At 41.0% G+C, this 21,102-nt stretch overlaps 1 protein-coding gene across 1 annotated transcript; it reads left to right on the top strand.

The window, feature by feature from the left end:
- Nucleotides 1–14,214: 14,214 nt before the first annotated feature.
- Nucleotides 14,215–18,064, top strand: LOC141805320 (dnaJ homolog subfamily B member 5). The gene is made up of 4 exons (XM_074690311.1): nucleotides 14,215–14,461; nucleotides 15,099–15,357; nucleotides 15,670–16,223; nucleotides 17,208–18,064. The coding sequence occupies exons 1-4, from the start codon at nucleotides 14,354–14,356 to the stop codon at nucleotides 17,439–17,441; spliced, it is 1,155 nt and encodes a 384-aa protein (XP_074546412.1). The 5' UTR covers nucleotides 14,215–14,353; the 3' UTR covers nucleotides 17,442–18,064.
- The last annotated feature ends 3,038 nt before the right edge of the window (nucleotides 18,065–21,102 follow it).

The following is a 21,102-nucleotide window of genomic DNA, read 5'->3' as shown; positions in this document are numbered from 1 at the left end:
ACAGAAATATATCAGAAATATTTGTAACTGGGATTCATTGACTTTTTAGAAACCCCCAAAAAACAGCAGATTTAGTATCTGAATGTGACGTAACTAGAACTGTGGTGTTTTTATGAAGCACAACAAAGACAGAGCAGTTCCTCATATTTGCACCATGTTGCAGTAAATGTCATAACAGACATATTTACCTCCTAACTGTGTTATTTTCCTGATGAAGAAGCTTAGCCCAACTTTAGAGCAGTTGTCATATCGTGTGACATTATGTTACGCTGACACAGGAGGTCCAAATGTACCAGAAAAACTTTACCTGGACTGCAAAACTCGCACTGACACTGAAAGATTTATGATGCTTTCAGAAACTGATGAAGTGGAAACACAATGCACGTGCCTTATAGAAACAACAAATCTTGGACTTTCAGATTGGATACCCAAGCCTCCTCCAGGCTGGCAAAGCATCGGGTAGCTCTAGTAAAAAGAAAATCTGAGAACAAAGAAGTGATTTACAGAAATCAAGACATGAGGATTTAATGTGTAGGATGGAAAACTTAAAAACTGTCTGTACACTTCATAGAAAAGAAATTATTTATATCACAAAACAAAGCCTGTGCTTCATAACGATCATCATCATCATCATCAGCAGCAGCAGCAGCAGCAGCACGTGCAGCCCCTAATATGAGACAACTTCTCAGCTGAAGCCTGTAATCACATCTCTGAGTTGTTTGGAGTGATGGCTCCGTGGTATTTGTGAGGAGAACAAACAGTGCCTCTTATTTTTTATTACTTAAAATCTCAACATTTCTCTTCAATATTATGTAACACATCAACACAAACAAATATCTGTCACACAGTGCTTGTGTCCATGTACTGAGAGAGTTTAATTGGCTTAAATTCTTGTTACTTGGAAAAATACTTTTTACTTTTTGATTTGGTAGTTGAGCTGAGAAGCCAAGATTTCTGTGTTGTGATAAATTTTCACATTTCTCGCCCAACTACCTGTCAGAGATAGAGAGAAGTGGGCATGAGTGAGTGATTACAACTTCAGTTATTTGTTGTTTCAGTTTGTACAGTAAGTCTGGTCTTTTGGAGAGCAAATTAAAATGATGAAATTTAATTTAGAAAGACAAACTGTCTTTAATTCTGAGTGCAGATATGTTAAAAAGCAGGCGTCCTGCATGTTAAACATGGATGAAGTAACAATGCTGGTTGTTCGTACGAAACGTGTGCAGATTTTCAAACCTCTTCATATGTTGTTGAAATCTCTGAATCTGTCTGTAAACTGATCAAAATGCTCTGCCCTAATTAAATAATAAAATGAAAAAAATAAGAAATTAAAAAAAGCAAGAGATCTTGACGAGACTTGTAAAAATAGTTAGGTCATTGCATAAGGATCTCCAAACTGCATTATGGGTTGTTTTTGAGCTGTCAATCATGTAAAGCTTCTACAGGGGCACTAGAGGGGCAGATATGAAGCCCAAAGAGAGGAATAGCCTTTACTTAAAGAGGCTGTGAGGAGTTAAAAAGTGATCTTGAAAAAGTCTCCCTTCTAGATATATGCCTGATTGTAATCCACACTTTAAAATAAGATTGTCATCGCCGATATTGCTGGTTACAGGTTATTTTAAATTGCTACTTCTTAGCTTCCAGTTCGGGTCTACCAGGATCAGATTGATTTACAAAACATCTAGGTCTCTATGACAATATATACAATAACTTCTCACCAGTGGTGTACATGATTTAACACGCGCAGTATTTGACTACCCCGCACATATTTGAATCATGCGAGCTCAAGAGGTTCTGCCCTCGCTCGCAGAGGAGAAGCTTTGCTTGCTCAAGGGTTGTTTCTGCGCTCAGGGTGCACACCCTACAGGCGCAGAAGAAGCAGCTTCCACTTGCTTGAGGAGTGCTCTCTGCTTGCGCGGAGTAACAGTTTTGACACTTCGTAGGTGGAGCCACTGATCTTTGATTGACAGCTCTCAGGAAGACCAGGGTTGCCAGGTAGGGCAGTTTCACATACAGGATACCGAGGAGAAAAGTCAGAGTATTATTGATATATTTATTATTCATTTTATTCATTTGTTTATATAGTTTTGTATTCATATATTAATTTGAATTAATCAAAGAGCAGGGGCTCCGTCTCCAAAGTGTCAAAACTGTTGCTCCGCGCGAGCAGAGAGCACTCCACAAGCAAGTGGAAGCTGCTTCTTGCACGCGCGTAGTGTGTGCACCGCAAGCGCAGATACAACCCCCCGAGAAAGTAGAGCTTCTTCTCTGCGAGCGAGAGCAGAACCTCTTGAGCTCGCCGGATTCAAATCTGCCTGTGGCAGTCAGATACCACGCGTGTGAAATCATGTACACTGCTCGTGAGACTTTATTTTGTGCATGATATTATTGTCCCTATTTTGGCTCCATAGAAGAGATAAAACACAGAGATCTGTGTTTTTCTCTGCTGAAAACGATTTTTGTGAATACTTTTGTAGTGATGGTGGACACTGGAGCCTAACTGTCAGACAGAAAAAGGACAGAAGAGCAGAAGAAAGCTACACAGGAGAGCGATACAGTCCAAGCTAAAGGCTAATTAGCCTTTAGCTTGGACTGTATCACTCTACAACACAGGGGCTGAGCTGTTTATGATAATGTCCATTCCAACCCACAGTCAGCAGTTATTCTGCAGTGGTCTGTTCAAACTTGAGAGTTTATCAATAAAATGAAGAGTGAGGTTACGTTAGCTCTGATTGGTAGATGACTGGCAGGACATAACCAGGATTCACTGACATTAAACATTACAGACATGTCTCAGAGCACCGGGCAGCCAGCTGAGCTAAATTTAGACATCTAATAAACTACTTACAAACTGACAGTGTTTACTTGTTGTCACGTTAGCCTACAGATACGTCGGAGCACCGGGCTGCTGATGTCGCTAACATATAGCCAGCTGCTAAAACGTTTCTTTGATGTCACGTTTCAAACTGTAGTGCTACGTAACCGTACTAATAAATACCTCACCTTGTATCCAGTAAAAAGTTGTCTTTAACAAAGAAAATTTGTTTCGATTCAATCTCCATTTGATCCCAAAACAAACACATGACTCGCTAGAAGTAAATCACGACAGTGTGTGGAGACTCTGCGCCAGAAGGTGGCGAGGCAGTGCAATTAAAACAGCTCCTCTCATTAGCATCTTTTTAAAAAAAAAAAAAACAAATACTTCAGATTCAATTATCAATTTGCGCCAAACAGACAGGAATCAAATGGGATTAACTCGACTACCGAGATTAGATTTACAACCCAAATATGCTTGTATGAAATGAGAGACACTCATAAATGCGTAAAAGTTGCACACTTAAACAACAGCTCCCAAGTTCTTCAGAAGTCCTTTGGCTGATTTAATTGAAGGATGTTTAATGGATAAAGTATCACAAAAGGGTGTCCTGGTATGGAATTTTCCAGGACCTTACACAGTCATTGTGGATTTACCTCAAAATAGAAAACCTCAACCATCCGTTGAGTAATGGATATTGATGGAATACAAATGTATCACCACCTTAGAAAATGTATTTTTTTTATGCACATACTCCCGAGAACAGACACATGAAAGGGAAGAAAAGCTCTATTTTCTTTGAATATGTGTCATGTAAATGTCTGCTTCTCCGGCGCTGAGATGGAGCATAACTACACTTGATGAATACCTTGTTATGCATCATTGTGTCACTGTGAATATGTGTTATTCAATAGCTTATGTAGTTTCTTCATTTGCATAAAGACTGTCAGACTGTCCCAGGCTTCTTCTTACTGTAAATTAATGTCGTTGATGTAGAAACCTGGTATAACATGTATTTACACACTAAAACACATTTCAGGTGCTTTAATTTTTAATTCTATCATCCACAGATTAATAGAATATGTATATTGTATTACTCTTTCTTTTGCGTATGCAATGTATAGAAATTTTCTTGTATATTTGAGTGTTCGTATAAACAGTTAGATATACACATTACTGGTTTTTCATTGCTTGTTCGAGCATATTTAGATGCTATGCAGCTACTTACAGTCTGACAACTCCAGCTTCACTGTTAAAGCTGAGTCTAAATAAGGACTGAAGTTGTGCTCTTTGTGTTTCCTTGTTGAATTAAACGGTTTTTAAGTTTGTTTTCTGTCTTTAAACCCTTTATATGAAGTTCTACTAAACTGATACAACTGTATCTTTAAAGAGATTCCTATACTAACGTTGGTTCAATCTATTTTGATGATAAAGCTGAGCTGTTCTATAGCTAGCATTCATTTTAAATTTGATAAGCAGCTCTCATAAGTTTAATTTATGAATTTAACAGAGAGAAAATGTTGAAGGATTCAAAGTGAGGGGGCAGTGTTATCCATTTGCCACATGAGCAATTAGTCATAAACCAAAGTAGCTAAAATGTCAACATCAAGATGGTACTGGAGTGAAAGCCAAAGCAGCAGGAGAATGCTGCTGATGTGATTGCCTTGACCTAGTTTTCAAGAGAAGAAATGCTGCTCACTCTGACGCTCAGTGAAGTATTCACATTTCTCTCAGGATTTGTAATATTACACTGCAGAAAAACTGAAATTTAAGGAAGTGGTTATGTCTAATTAGACTTAAAAGGACTGTGAGGACTTCAAAGTGATCTGGAAAAACTCCCATTTCTAGATATATGCCTAATCGCAATCTATGACTTATAATGAGATTATCATCGCCAAAGTAGGCTACTTGTAAATGCTACTTCTTAGCTTTCTGATCAGGTCAAGCAGAGTCAGATAGATTTACAGCACTCCAAAGTCTTTGAAGTTTAAGTAGAGCAGAAGAAAGCTTAACTGTAGAGAGAGTGATACAGCCCAAGCTAAAGGCTAAAACACAGACTAATCTGTTTGTGCTAATGTTCATTCCAACCCACAGTCAGCAGTTATTCTGCAGTGGTCTGTTCAAACTTGAGAGTCTATCAATAAAATGAAGAGTGAGGTTATGTTAGCTCTGTTTGGTAGATGACTGGCAGGACATAACCAGGATTAGCTGAGATACAAGTTATGGACACACCTCAGAGCAACGGGCACTACATATAGCTGGCTACTAAGCTACAGTACAAACTGACAAAGTACGCTTGTTGTCACACTTCAATACTACGTAGCACTATGTAATTGTTAATAAATACATTACTTTGTTGCATTGTATCTAGTAAAAAGATGTCTTGAAAAAAGAAAACTAGAGTTAAAAAAAGATCTGATATCCATTTGTTTTTCAAAATAAACGTGTCATTCGGACAGTGTGTACACAATTCTGGTCAAAGGTGTCGCTGTAATCGACGTCAAATGGACAGTCCTCACAGTCCCTTTAATATATGTTCACCTGACAAGTCCAGAAAAATGTCTTATTTTAAGTTATTAGAAGAAACAAATAACACCTGAATTGCTTGTAAATAATAAGAAAAAAAACTGGGGTGTGAAAAATGTGCTTGTAAATGCCATGAATTAAGTATAAATCAAGAACATTTCTCTAAAGAGCTCAGCTGCTGGTTAAAGCTATTTAAAAGTCATTTCCTCCTAAATGCAGTGGTCTCTGTTGTGAAACTGCGTATCAGCCTCTGGAGTGCTCTCTGCTGCCACACTTCTTAGTGGTCAGTTGTTGTGACTACAAGTAATTTTTTTTTCTAAATCCAAAATGACTGCCAGACATCCACACTTGTGGAGCCCTGCTGATATATCCTTTCAGGCCTTCAATTCTTAGAAAGAAAAAAAAAACTAGAGGGATAACAATGAGGTGATATACAGTAACATCTAAGTTATAGTTTTTTTGTATTATTTTTGAATATTTTGTTTTTAAATAAGCAGTAAATTACAATTAACCATGTAAGCACTGAGGGGGACATCATGAAAAAACAAATCTATTTCATACATAAAAATAAAACGTGTGAAAATATTTTCACATGTTTTACAAAGCATAAAATGAAAAATTATTGATTTTTTTTCATCATTATTATTTTAAAAAGTTTTTGTTTTTTTTCTTTCACACCCTAAGAGGAATAAAAACATTAGGTAAAAAATCTTGACTGAGTCTTTTATATTTCATGCAGCAGAGTGGAAAGTCAATTTAAAAGATGGTGAAATGTTAAATTTTGGAGCAAAAAAAAAACAAAGAAAAAAAAAACAAAGAACCTTTAACACTTCCACCACATTAAATCACTAAACATGAAAAGTTTGCAGGGAAGGGAAAACAGACATGTTTTTTTTTCTTTTTATCCATCCTTTGTTTCATATGTTAGCTTGCTCCTGCTCCTGGCATGCCTGTATACCATGTAGGTGAGCTTATGTATTGATTTGTTTACACAACGTCCCTGCACATGGCTGTAGGTGGTTGTATAATGTAAACATGGATTTCACTCCTACTGTGGATATGATTGGCTGTGGGTCATCTGTCACCGATTTGTTCATTTTTTAAAAACAACCAAATGTTTAAAGATGGAAAAGAAAAACACACATTTAGTTTGATCTCTAGTTAAAAATAAAGATCTATCTGGAAAAATGGGAGATAATCAAAGAACACAACAGGAATATTACAGGTCACATGTAGGCTGTCTACCTTCTCATCCCTCGACAGCTTGCTCCTTTAATTAGCCTCCCAGTCTCTGAGACTGACAGATAACTGTCTCTGTATCTGTGAGAGAGACGGCTTGAATGTGTGAAAACCTGTCCGTACACGGAGTCAGACTGTTCCCGTGGGCAGGAGGAGCGAGCGCCTGTGCCGGAGCCTGTTCTGATTCACTCTCTCCAGCTCAGTCTGTGAATAGTATGTAAGAGCTGCGATCTGGCGCATGACGCCTCCTGGCTCAACATGTTTCAAACCAAATAAGTCTACTGTTTCCTGTGAGACGAGAGGAGAATCCTCAGGATACTCCAGCCTCCATTGGATGCACAAAGCATCAGAGCAGAGGAAATGTTACCATGTATGTATGCTCCACTCATTTCCATTTCCATGGCTGCACTGCCGGCTGCTCAGTCAACGCTTTCATCTTGTAGTATGATCTGGAAATAGACACAGTGACTCTCTGTCAATGGGAGTATGAGCAGCTTTGGGGCACATCTTCAGAATTTAATTTGAGCAAAATGAGTGACTACCAAGTGGTGACTGTTTATGTGGGTTTGTGGGATATTTTTAGAATGTTTCATGATTATCACACAAGAGCTGTCGGACTCCCTGAGTCAGGGGGATACACTTAAAGGGTTTGGGGGAGATGATGCTGGAAGAAGCAACGGGTCACGTGTGTCTTCTTACTCTGATACGATGTGCTAGCTGTCTGATTGTTTTGGGAGACACAGGGTCTGGATTTATTTTCTTTCACTGCACCCTTATTGTTGTGGCTCAACACAATCAAATACACGAGACAGACTAAAATAGAAGCCTAAGCCCACATTTACCTCCTTTATTAGATTCTGTCTGAAGACTCAAGGGAGGCAGGGCCAGATTTTGATATCAGAACTATTCTGGTATCCATTTGTAGTATGAAGAATATCATCTATCAGCCTTGTTATACAGAAAACAACTCAGTAAGTTACCATACGCTGACGACACACTCCTTTACATTACAGTGTCACCAGGTGACCATGGCCTCAGACAAGCTCTGACATAACGTGTTGAAGAAATCAAAGAGTGGATGTGACTCAGCTTTCTCTGTCTGAAAGACAAACTGAGGTGGTTGTTCTAGGAGACATGGAAGAGAGACTTACAGCTCGAAATCACTCACCTAGTCAGAAATCTGGGTGTATTCAAAGAGTCCAGGTACCCCATCTTTTGAAACACCATGAGATAAGAGCTTCTACTTCCCCTTGACATCACCACTAAGACTTCTGCATACGGTTGCGTAATTAGGGGTGTGGTCTTTAGGGGCTTTTTTGATGAGACGGTGCTAAAACTTTAAGTTCATGGACAAAGGCAATTCAGCAAAAATGACACCATAGAAGAAGACAGGCAGGTATCGTGTATGTGCAACGCCACGGTTAGCTTGTTAGGATTTTTTGAATAGACAAGTGAAAGGATACCAACTGGAGGCAAAGCATTTCAAAAAAGTCATTTCAAGGCTTTTTGAAACTGCCTCAAGTGACAAAACACTTACTGTACTCTCTGTCGTCTTAATACTGTGGACAGCAAAGATTGACCAAGGTTGGGCTTTAAGTGTGACTGTGACGACCCTCAGTGGGATGCATACTTGTTAAACAGCTTTAGATTATCATTAAATACCTAACTGATGAAGAAGTTTTGACAAACATATAAGGTGTTTTTAGAATATGGGAACTTTCCTCTAATACCTTGGGGATTTCAACTGTTGGATCCCGGGTCTTAATTTATTTCTGGCATACTTGATCAACCCTTTGATGCCGGGAATATACCAGACTGTGTGTGGGCTGGCTTCACCCTGTTGGGTGTCGGCTGCGTACTCGCTTATCCAGTATCTCACAGCGGCTGCATGTTCAGTCCAGCATGTTACACTACCACACAGCTGGAGTCAGGAGACAGAGGAGTTCCCTCGATTCCCACTCCATTGATGACCCTCTCTTCATTCATGTTAGGCTGTATGACCTCAAACCTGTTGACTCCTGGTCTGGTTCTGCTTGTTATGTTGGTTTGAGGTTGAAGTTGAGCTAAATACTATCTGGCTTTTACAATGTTTGCTTACTGTTGAAAGTTACTTAGCATTTAATGTTGTTTCCATGCAAGACTTTCTGTACCGCCAAATCTGTTTTTGTAAAATTGACTATCACAGATTCAGCATCCATCATAATCAAGAGGCTTGAGTATCTGATGCAACCTGCTGGAGTAGGAGAACATTCAGTGTATTATGGCTGTGAAAAAGCCCTTCCTGGAGGATAGTACTTTACAGATGTCCAGGAACTTTTGGGAGACAGGGCCTTCAAGCTCAAGGTTCCTGATTGGTGGAGCAGCCACAGTGTTTTTATTTCCCCCTCCCTCCATCCTCAATAAGATGATACCAAGCTGTGATGGACTTAGTTTAATAACTCCCAAAAAATGGTCTTCTTTGCGCCTGATAGTGCGAATGTGTCTCTATGAAGAGTGACCCTGTAAAATGGAGACCTTCAGCTGGATGTGTCAGTGGAAATCCAGTTTACAAAAAACACAGATAAAGTCCCTGGGGACCAAAAGTTCATGGATGTCTGGAAAGTACCACCCCAGGCAGGGCTGTTTCAAGGGTTAGATAATTTACCCCAGAACTAAATTTAGATCCAAGTTCCTGCTGTGGAAACCCAATGGGGTGTTACATATTGAACCCTGTATTAAAGAAGACTAGATTAGGGAGGCGGTGAACAAAACAAAGGTAAAAAAAAAATGATATCATAATGTTACAGTTACACTTTACAGTTTCACTTAGCAGACGCCTTTGTCAAAAGCGACAAACAACTCTGAGCAGTTGGGGGGTATGGTGCCTTGCTCAAGGGCACCTTGACAGTGCCTCAGGAAATCACACCTCTCTGCTAACACCTCTCCAGCTATCAACCCAATTCCCAATCTCAGGCCCCGTTTACACAACATCGTTTCATCTAAAAACGCCAAAACACAGTGGAAAAAAAATCTGCATTTACACGGAAACGCTGATGGGCTAAAAACGCTGTAGTAAGCATACCAGGCCTGTAGGTGGTGCTATAACTGTCTTGTCCAGGAGCCGCTTTTGGGAGATCTCCACCGAAGTAGAGTTGAGCCGGTCATCTGGTGTATTGGGGAATACTCAGTTAAAAAGTGGAGCAACAGATGCACATGGTGTTGAAAAACAGTCAGCAGATTCAGCAGCACAAGCACAACATGGTAGTTCGTGACGATCGAAATAACGGTGCTGTTGTCCTGTCATATGGACGTGTTTGAGGTGGAGTGTGACGTCAGCGTTTCCACTGAAAACGCCGGCTTACTGTTTACACGGCAACGGTGTCGGGAGCGTTTCAGAAAAATCCCACTTTGGAGGCCGTTTTCAAAAGTTTGTGTTTCAGATCGGCTGAAACGACGTTTCCGTGTAAATGCGAGGCTGAAAAGCAAAAAAAACTCTTCTAAGTTCTATCTAAGTTCTTATGAACTGAGATACTGCTGCCCAACACAGACAGGAATACAGTGACAGATTTATCGCTCCACCAGAAATCAGTTCACTTATTACTAATAGTAAACTAGAAACAGGTTATTTTACAGAAAACTGCATTTACACCTGGAGTAACACTCACATATGAATAATGGACTTATAGGTATGAGTGGTTTCAGAAAAGAAGATCCACATAAAACAAAAATTAGCAAGAAATTTGATAGTAAGAAAATGTCAAAATCTTGCAAGTATGCACATGAGATTAAAAAGAAAAATGTGACGTTTATGTTCTGATTTTCCCAGTCTGTTCAGAATAGCTTTGAGCTTTAATCAGACTTGCATCGGTGTAGGAAACGGGAAAGAGACAGGGTCCCTAAAATACCTTTTTTCCCCACAAGCCATCTGTCTTTCACTTTATCCTTCTCCATGGTAAGGTAGTAAAGTTTTTATCAGCTGTAGTCTTAAAGTCCTTCAGACAGAAGAATTTATCCACTGACTTGAAAAAAAAAGAGCAGATTGAACAGTCAAAGGTCTTTTTCTCTAATAAATCAAAGTACAGTCTGGATTTGTTTTAGCCCGGCTCACTGCTGCACCACTTTTTTGAACAGTTGCTTGAAATCTGATTCTGAAAAACACGAGTTCCTGTCCCTGGCAGGCAGACAGCATCCTTCTGTCAGAGCCTTTTGAGGTGATACTTTTAATTTTCACCGCAGAGAAATATTTTAACACTTCCCAAACAACAAGATTTTTTTTTCAACACATTTTCTTACATAACTTCAAAGCCAGTTGCCCTTTTCTTCCACACAGCTGTTTGCTCTTGGTTATTAAGTGGCTCATTTGCATTGCTTTGCAATTACTGTCAAAGGCACAATACACAGTTGCCATGCAGGACTGCGGGGGCGGGCACATTTCAGTGAACACCTGCACACTCTGAAAAAGACAGGAATCATTAAAATAAACACTGCCTCTGTAATGCTTGCCGACCTTTGCTGTGAAAAATCCATTAGCAGAACATTTGGAACCGAGGTAATTTCAGCGACAGGAAATAAACCAGGACATATTTAGAGAGCAGGTCAACAGGCTTTTTGAGGGCTGTCCTACTTTCCTAAGATGTTGTTTTTTAATTTACAGCACAGTTTCTTTTTCCGCTGTAACCACGAGTTCAGTTTCAGGAGTTTGAAATGAATGTAATCCAGCTAACAGCACGGCAGCTTCTCTTTGGCTGAGGTACGTACTGATGGGCTGCTCACAGGTATCAGGTACAAAATGTACTCCAGTAAAAGCTCCTGTGAGGAGACTTCTGGTTATGAAACAGGAATGAATAATGGTGCCTCAGTGTGACTTTTATAAAAAAGTAACTCTCAGGAATAAGATTATCTGGTTGTATATAATTATCTTTACTATCTTTCACTTTGTTTACAATCTCTATAGAATGGGATCACAGAAAGTGACTCATACCACATTTAACAGACAATACGACCACAGAGACAAATCTAAAGGAGATTTATTCTCTTATTTCTCATTTGAAATATCTTAAAAGACTTAATTAAAGCTAGATATATCAGTCAAGTGAAACAAAAAAAAAAATTTCAAGATATTATGAGTCAAATTATGCCTGAATAGCATATAACGAGTTAATAAAAAATCAGCCATTTGAATAAGAAAAATTGCTTTTTAAGATTTGGAACTGGCACATTATTCAACAAACTGGACATGTCAATATATCTTCAACCATTATCAGGTTTTTTTCTTATTACAAGCAATTCAGTCATTCATTTTGTCTTTTAATGTTTAAAAATAAGATTTTTTTTCTGGATTTATAAGGTGAATGTGACATAAACTAAGTCTGGTGAAACAATTTTCCTTGGAAAAAAAAACACTCTTACATCTTTCGTAGAAAGATTTAGGTATTTTGTCAGAAAATATCACATGCACAAGACAAAAGGTACAGCTTTTCCACAGGGGGCGCCAAAATCAACACAAGATGAAAGAACCACACACTCCCTAACTATAAATCAAATGAACATGAACCAAGACATTTTGAATTCACTGCCAGTAGCACATAGCAAAGGTTTAGGATTTGCACCTGAGAAAACATCACAACTGACGGAGTTATCTATCATCAGGCTACGAACATGACTGGGTTCAAAAAGGACAGTCCAGAGAGGCTGAGGGAAGAGGTTTACTGCTGTGCAAGAGACTGTGTGAGCAAATAGTTCAACTGTTTAAGAATAATGCTCCTGGGAATTACATTTAAATACTAAAGTCTCCTCTTGGGAGACAACACACACGTTAAAGTGCCTTCTTGGTTGGCAAAACACACTAAACTGACCTTTTGGCTGCCCTTTTGGGTGGCAAAAATTGCACTAGACCTGCAGAACTCAGTGCCCTCTTCAGTAATGGGGAACAAGGTGTATGTGCCTGTTATTTTCTTTTTACCCCTGCCATTCGAAAAGTCTGTGCATGTCCGTGTTACATCACTGAAAGATTCAGAGAATCCGGGGAAATGTCACAACAAAAGGAACAAGGACCAAAACCAATACCAGACCAGATCTTTGCACCCTTATGCAGCACAGCATTAAAAACAGACATTACTCTGTGGAAACTTGACGATGCCAAACACCATTCTGCATGTTTTACAACAATACAGCTCTGTAGAGTCCAGGTACTGAACTAACCCGCCTGTATTTCGAATGCAACGATTGGAAACATGCCCATGTTTAGACTAAAACTAGCACACATTCCTCGAAAGAGTAACGTCAACATTTTAAAGTGTCTGTTTTTCTGGGTTGTGTTCAAATGATATGAAAAAAACAGCATAATTAAATCAGTGGTCTATCTTTAAGATGATATTCCAAAAAGCTGAAACAAAATCGCTTCTTGAATTGAATGTCATAATTTTCAGATGTTGCACCTGTATTTTCAATCAAATATTACAGTTTGCTTCAATCACAAAAACCTCTTTGAGGCTCTTTATATGATAGATGTTGTTTTTTTCATTAACCGCTGACATCACTTTGGGAATGGGCTGATCCCCTTCTTAGGAAGCAAAATACAACAAACACAGAAACACTAGGATTGCATCCCTGAGGTGCCAGACAAACCTTCGCAAATGTATAAAAAATATCTCATAAAACAAACCTTACTTGAGAACAAAAATACACAACATCAATAAACCATTAAATATTATAAAATAGATTTTATAAGGGTTGAGATGAATTCTCCCCAAAATATATCTTTTGGTTTTAAAAGAGTTCGTAAGGCAGCATTGTTTTCCATAAAGATTGTCTCAGATTGTCCCACTGCCCGATACACATCTCTCAGCTTTTATTTTGAAAGTCCACTATTGAATACTCCTTGAATACAGTTTGTTCAAATAATGCAGCTATCAGGGCTATTTTATGCACATTGAGTATTTTTAAACATTTTGTTGAAATCCCTTCACACCTCCTGCATGAGTAAGATTTTGAATGCACTAGTCACTTTCATTAAAGCCAAATATAAACACTTCCACCTCTGCAAGGGCTATTTTTGAGACTGTTTAGATTGTATAAGGCAGTCACTCATTGATCCCTATGGCCTTACCTGCCCCCTCATATGTCTGGCTGTGTAACTTGGGGACATGAGTGGCACTGCAGAAGAGGTTTCTAAAAATAGCTGCTCTGAATTGACCCCAGGAAAAATAAAATTGGACAAGTGTTCTCTTCTGAAGAAAAGTTATTCTGTGTTATAAGTGAAGCCTCTCATCTCCACATTAACACGCAGTCACTTGAGGACAGGAGCCCATCACTGAAGCATCAGTCTAGAGGTTGTCTGGGCAGCCAGCTGGGTGTTTTTAACAACATGTCTGGATGTTCTGTTCTGTTCAGTCTGTAAAAAAAGAAAAAAAAAAAGACTCAGCTTCTGTGTCGTGACTGTCTGCTCGGCTCTGCCTCCCAGAACTCCGGAAACCTGCCTCGAGATGGAGAAGAAGGCTGCAACATCCGCGTGATCATCGCCGGAGCACCAATGGCCTCGCGCGGAAAGGAGTGAGGACACCGGCATCCCCTGCCGCGCGTGAGGAAATAGGCGGTCCCGGGGAAAGCTCGCTCACGCTGCGTGGGTGGGTGAGCTGATAGTAGAGGAGCTGCGGAGACGGTATTTAACAGAGAGCCGAGGAGAGCTGAGACAGGACGGAGCGCAGCGAGCGAAGAGCTTTCAGCACCAGCGCGACTGGACAGCGACACGTAGCCCAAACAAAAAACAGCAAACTTCAACTTTGAGCAGCAAACATGGTTCTGATCTGGACTCAGTTCGGTGTCAAGCACAAAAATGTCAATGTTAAGTGCAAGGTGCGAGTTATGCACCGAGGGGACAGCTCCGGATCATCTTCATCAGCTGTGAGTACAAGTTTTATTTCAGCTTTTTCAACCCTGCTAAATGTCAATTTTAACATCCAGTTAGTGTTGTATTTCCTTTTGTAATAAGTTTTACACAATTTGATACATTTTATACGAGTTGAATGTCAAATTTGAGCATCAAATCTGCTGCTGCTATGGGTTCATTCATTTGCATGATGTGCGTTCAGCCAATCGCTGCAGAGAATCTCACTCATTGGGGGAAGTTTTTTTTCCCCCTCACGATTCCTCCACACACCACTTCACCCCCTTCTTCTACACACACATACACACACAATCCTCTCTCACGTTGTGCAGCAGCTTATAAATTCAATGCATGGATTTGCAGCAGCACACAGATCAGGGTGTTTTCCCACAGAGAGAGCCCCTGCTGCAGGGCTAAATCTGTCCACACTGATAGACAATGTGCAGCAGTGTGCAAAGGATGTACATGCAAGATATGTATTATACATATATGGGTGCACATGCAAACATGCACTCTGTTTGGGGGGTTAAAAAGGATGTGTTTTGCAGTCTTTGGCTCTTAGGATGTTCATGCATCTTTGCAGATATACAGTTTTATGAATGCACACATGAAAAGCAAAGTGATCTAATGTCTGTCTCTTCTTCTCTCCTACAGGAAGGCACCAAGTCAGAGCAGGACACGCCTATCCTGTCAATCAAACCAACAGGCAAAGACTTCTACAAGGTCCTGGGCGTCTCCCCTGACTCCAACGAAGATGAGATCAAGAAGGCCTACAGGAAGATGGCCCTCAAGTTCCATCCTGACAAGAACAGCGACGCCGATGCCGAGGACAAGTTCAAAGAGATCGCAGAAGCCTACGAAATCCTGACCGACCCCAAGAAGAGAAGCATCTACGACCAGTTTGGGGAAGATGGTGAGTTAAACAGCTGAAGTAGAAGCTGCCAGAAGGCTAATCACTGAAGCTTGTTGTGGTGCATTAACTATTCATGTCCTCATCAAGGCTAAATGCTGATGTGCAGAGGGAGGATCACAGCTAAAACTCTTCCACTCTTATTAAGTCAGCTGTGTTTGGCACAAACAGCTGTGAGGCTGATGAATTATTCAGGACATGATGAAAGAGTTTTCCTCAAAACTTCCAAACAGCCTACTTTAATTAACTCTCTAGAAATAGAAAGCAGATTTTTAAGAATTGAGCTCAATATTTTCTGTTTCTTCTCCTTCTCAGGCCTTAAAAACGGGATGTCAGTGGCCAACCAAGGCAACGTTTTCCGCAATACCTTCCACGGCGACCCCCACGCCACCTTCTCCTCCTTCTTCCACAGCTCTGACCACTTTGACATCTTCTTCGGCACTGATTGTGAAAGTGAAGACGACCTCTTCAACCCCTTCAGACGTTTCCCCTTCAGCCACGTGGGGGGGTGCGCCGGCAGCGAGGGCGGGCTCAGGAGGGGTCAGCGCCGGCTGCAGGGCAAAGAAGTGGTCCACGACCTGCAGGTGACCTTAGAGGAGGTCATGCAAGGCTGTACCAAGCACGTGAAGATCACCCGACGTCGCCTTAACCCTGACGGGCGTAGCATGAGATCTGAAGACAAAGTGCTGAACGTGGTGGTGAAGAAAGGCTGGAAGGCCGGGACCAAGATCACCTTCCCGAGGGAGGGAGACGAGACGCCAAACAGCACGCCAGCAGACATCACCTTCATCCTCAGGGACACGGAGCACACCCAGTACAAGAGGGAGGGCTCCAACATCGTCTACACGGCCAAGATCACTCTGAAAGAGGTGAGTTTGACGCACATGCATCAGGTTTAAAGGTCAGTCAGGGTTAGGAGTTTGAATCCCTTAGAGGCCATCAGTCCTCACAACATGAATGATTCATTATGAAACACGGAGCAGTGCTATAAATAGAGATACTATGACATTCGCCAGCTGACTACACCTACACAGAAGGAGGCTCAGATCCAACCACCACTTCCAGTCCTTTATATAACCGTGAAATGATGCATTCACTGACAAACAAAGAAATCTGATTCAATATCAACAAGATGAAGCCAAAAGGTTCCACCTTTGCCAGATTCAGACTTTAGAGGCAGCCTTATTAGAGGACACGGTGTTCAGTTTAGGGAGGAAGAGCCCCCAGTCTTCACTCAGCTCACAGACCCCCTCTACCAGAACAGCAGCAGCCTGCCAACGCCTCAGTTACCTCATCAGCCCCTGCAGAGAGCGATGGAGCAGCAGCTAAATTTAGCCTCAGCTCCAACTGCCCCCACGAATCACACTTCACTCTCCTCTCAGCCACTATGTGTGCTGCAGACTCCTCTGCCCGAACAAGGCAGGCAGGCAGGCAGAGAGGCAGCTTTTCTGGCTCACTATGTCGCTGGCTCTCACTCCAGCCATCCCACACACAGATTAGCAGGGCAGCAGTCACAGGGACTGGCATTTCAAAGAGCTCCTCCATCTTCCTGCGGCTCCTTTCAGTCACTGAAGCACTCAACTCCCACGCACGAGCAGGAAATAGAGCAACGATTATAACATCTGTAACACCGGTTTGTTGTGTAACACAGAAGAAAGGTTGTGCTTTTCAAAAGGCAGACGCTCCATATTTACCAGTTACGTAACTTGACACATTTTAAGACCTGGCGTTTAATTGATTTTTTGTTCATTGTTCCAACTCCAGCTCAGTCAGACCTCTCAGGAAGCATTATGAAACTGTTTCTAAATATATCCAGTCCAAAAAACTCAATGTCCACCTTCTTCTCTCCCCAGGCTCTCTGTGGCTGCACTGTTAACGTCCCAACACTTGACAACCGGATGATGCCTCTCCCATGCAGTGATGTGATCAAACCAGGTGCTGTGCGGCGGCTCAGGGGCGAAGGTCTGCCCCTGCCCAAGAGCCCCACCCAGCGGGGCGACCTGATGGTGGAGTTCCAGGTGCTCTTCCCTGACAGGATCCCACCTCAGTCCCGTGAGATCATCAAGCACAGCCTGGGCCAGTGTTAGCCCGCTTCACCTCCTGGTGCCGCGTCACCGAGCGTGTATGTTGTTATCAATTCACAAACACAGCCTTGCCCGAGGTGCTAAAATCACAACCACGCACAACCTCTTCTTGTGTTTGGAGAAGGCAGGCAGCGCTTTAGTGAGTTGTAGTTCAGAGAGAAGACTCTCAGCCGGCACAACGCACAACAGCTACGATGCCGACTGAGAGCAGGGAGTTCAGAAGTGATGAATGGGGTCTTTGGTATCTGAGGGCATCCATTGACTCTTCAGCCTTTTGCTTGAATAAAAAGCTAATCTGTACTGTTATACTTGCAAACCTTCAGCAGGATATCAGTGTGCTATTCAAGTCTGTATAGACTTCCTTAAACCTGAACGGTAGAAAAAAAAAATGTGAAGAAAAAAAAAATCCTTTTTACTGAAGTTATATGGTGTTCATATGACTGATTTTTGCATTGAATTATTACAATAGCAAAGTGTACTTGTGTGCAAAGATCTACTTTGTGTACAAAATGCAAACTCATTGTCTCTAAGAGAGATTCATTTGTCAAATGTTCTATTGAATTATTTGAAAATGTTTGTACATAATCTGAGCAGTGATGTAGTAATAGCTGATAGAGACACGTTTAAAGCATGAAAATAAAGAAAATTGAATACAACTTCTGCTTTTCACTCTTCATTGTGACTTGAAACATTTATGATCTGCAACACAGGAGTTGTTACAGACCAGAGTCCTTCAAAACCCTGAATAAGGGGGCAACAAAGTCCTCAACAACACAAATAAGAGGACTAGAAAGGTCCTGAAAGGGCCTGGGCTGCCATGTCCCATTATCCTCCTCCCTCTGTTTGACATAACAGCATCAGACTTAGATGTTAAAACAGTCAGTCCTTGTAGTTTTAACAATCACCAAGTACACCATCCTTATGAAGTCAAGGAAATCAGCATATGTAATACTTTTTAAAACTTACTTATTGATCACACCTCCGCTCCACACTCAGCCTCCTCTACAGATATCAGTGACCTCAGCTCCATCTGGCCTTCATTCAGTTACTTCCTGCAAACATGACCCAATTACACCGCCTCATTCCAGCCAGTGTTACTCAGTTAATACCTCAAGAGTTTCTTCTTCAATCTTAAGGTTTAGTTTCGTTTTCCAGATAACCTCGTAAGACATGACCGGCCCATCCTTACATATGAAACTGATCTTATAAACCTCCAGGAAGGTCTGACAGCCAGCCATTGTTGCTTTTTGCTCTAAGAGCTAAAACTCAGGACACTTTATTGGTTGTTTAAGTTAAAACATAAAGGTTTTGTTGTTTCACGGGTATTGTTCAATAATTTTCAATAAAACAAGATTGGAACATTGAAGGTATATGCTGTCAGTTATAAAAAATAAAAAATACAAATTGGTATCGGCCCAAATCAGTATTGGCAGGTCAGGCTTTTTAAAGATCGACAATCGGTGATCAGCCAGAAAATTGTGATCAGTGCGCCCCTAATATACACAGACACCAGACTTAAACCAGACTCCGCCGCTCGCCTCCCCACTCACACCAGTTCCCCAGAACACATCACCCCCATCCTTCACAGCCTGCACTGGCTCCCTATCCCATTCCGCATCTCTTTTAAAATCCTTCTGCTTACCTACAAAGCCCTCCATAACCAGGCCCCCCCATACCTCACCAACATGCTCCACCCCTACATCCCTTCCCGTCCCCTCCACTCCTCGGATTCTAACCTCCTCACCGTCCCTAGGACCAAGCACCGAACCTGGGGGGACAGAGCCTTTTCAGTTGCCGCCCCCTCTCTCTGGAACTCACTCCCTCAAAACATCCGCAACTCCACTGACCTCACCACCTTCAAATCCAGTTTAAAAACACACCTCTTCCGCACTGCTTTCAACCATTAATCCAAAGTCCCTTCTCAATGCTCTGTGTTTTTACCTTTGCACTGTAACCTTCTGCCTTTATCTGTTTTCTGTTGTTCACGTGTCTTTTATCTGCACTTTTAACTTTTTATGTAAAGCGACTTTGAGTTTTTTTGAAAAGCGCTCTATAAATAAAATTTATTATTATTATTATTATTAAAAACATACACAAAGGTCTACAAAGTCCTTGAAATACATTTAACACAAATTTCTCAAAAACAAACCAATGGACAAAAAATCCAGAGTGAATTAAACAGTCTGAAAAAATTGAACTACAAGAGCACAGAGACATGAAATAACTGGACTGAAATGTACACAAATATCAAGAAGGTGGATGGTTTATAGTTGCTGGTGCTTATTAAAGATATATTTAACCAAGAAAACCTTACTGAGGTTAAAAATTACTCTTGAAACAGTGCCCTTGTCAAGACCAGCAGCAGCACATTCTAACAAAGTTAGTAGAAGTAGTGTATGTTAACATGTCCTGGATCACAGAACAGAAAGTCATCAATCAAATCATCATTAAGAAGATTCATCCTCCTCTAGCTCCTTCAGTCTGATTTTAAGATTCAGTAACTGTATCACATCCATTTTTTGTTTGATTTCAATGTTTTTTTCATCTTAAGAACAACTTCCTCTTAACATGGCAGCCTGGCAAGGTGCAAAGCCTCTTGAAGGAAGGGGGCCAGGGGTTTAAAATGGAAACAAAATGTTAAAAAGGCTTCAAGAACAGACACTGCATGCCGTCCTGTGCTTCACAGGCAGCCAACAAGCAAACATCGACAGGCAGGATCAGATGAACAAAGCAAACATGAGCACTATGACAGGCAGGCAAGACAGGAACAGCAGCAAAAAGAGATGAACAGCAGAAAGCAGCAGCAGCAGAGATTCACTGGTTTGTGGGAAGTTGATCGAAGACTGAAGCTTCCAGCAAATGAATCAAGTTAAGATTTGTTTTATGAATAAGGACATGCATTGTTAGTCTACAGGGAGACAGTTCAGGGTAGCCAACAGTGATGAGTTACAGACTTCAGATTTGTCAGGAAATCAAAGCTCCATGGTAAACATTACACAGAACGAAGGCGTGAAGGAGCTCATGATCAAAATGTGCTTTATAAAGTCCTCTAAACAAATTATAGTCTGTTAAATGACAATCATGAGCAAAAATAAGCAGATAAAAAAGTTGTCTGTCAACAAAACCATTTGAGTAGGAAGCACTTAAGAGAATATGTGGACAACAAAAGACCCTAAAAAAGGAGAGGGTAATTAAGTTGTCAAAAAGTGAAAATAAATGGTCTAAAAATAGCCAAAACTCACCACAAAATGTGATTTCAGCAGCTCAATCACTGACAGCACAATGCCTGAGCAGAGAAGCTAGTAAAAGAGAAATATCTGATCTCTGCTCTTTGTTTCTGTGAGTTCACATGCAGCAGTTCTTCAGACCTGAAGAGTCTATGGGGTCTCAGCAGAGCAGCAGATCTATATGTGAACCACAGTGATCCTGCCTCAGAGTAAAAAACACTACATGGACTGTTTTTCTCCATTTTCTGTTACATGATCTGTTTTTACAAATGCTCTGTTGGCTGTTTTTTTGTTCTTTGTTTTTTTTTTTGTTTGGAGGACATATCTGGAGTGAAAGGACTCAGAGTTTTGTTGTGTTGGAGCTGGGAGCAGGCTGATGCCATCTAGGACAGTTACATCATGTCTCTGAGGTGTTCAGAGCCAGGCACAGTAACTTC

Source organism: Halichoeres trimaculatus, unplaced genomic scaffold (assembly GCF_033239565.1).
Source record: "Halichoeres trimaculatus isolate MK-OKI-2021-1 unplaced genomic scaffold, fHalTri1.1 fHalTri1_scaffold_16, whole genome shotgun sequence".
In the NCBI taxonomy this organism is placed as follows: domain Eukaryota; kingdom Metazoa; phylum Chordata; class Actinopteri; order Labriformes; family Labridae; genus Halichoeres; species Halichoeres trimaculatus.
The sequence above is the reverse complement of the archived record's forward strand: the minus strand, read 5'-3'. Positions and strand labels throughout refer to the sequence as shown.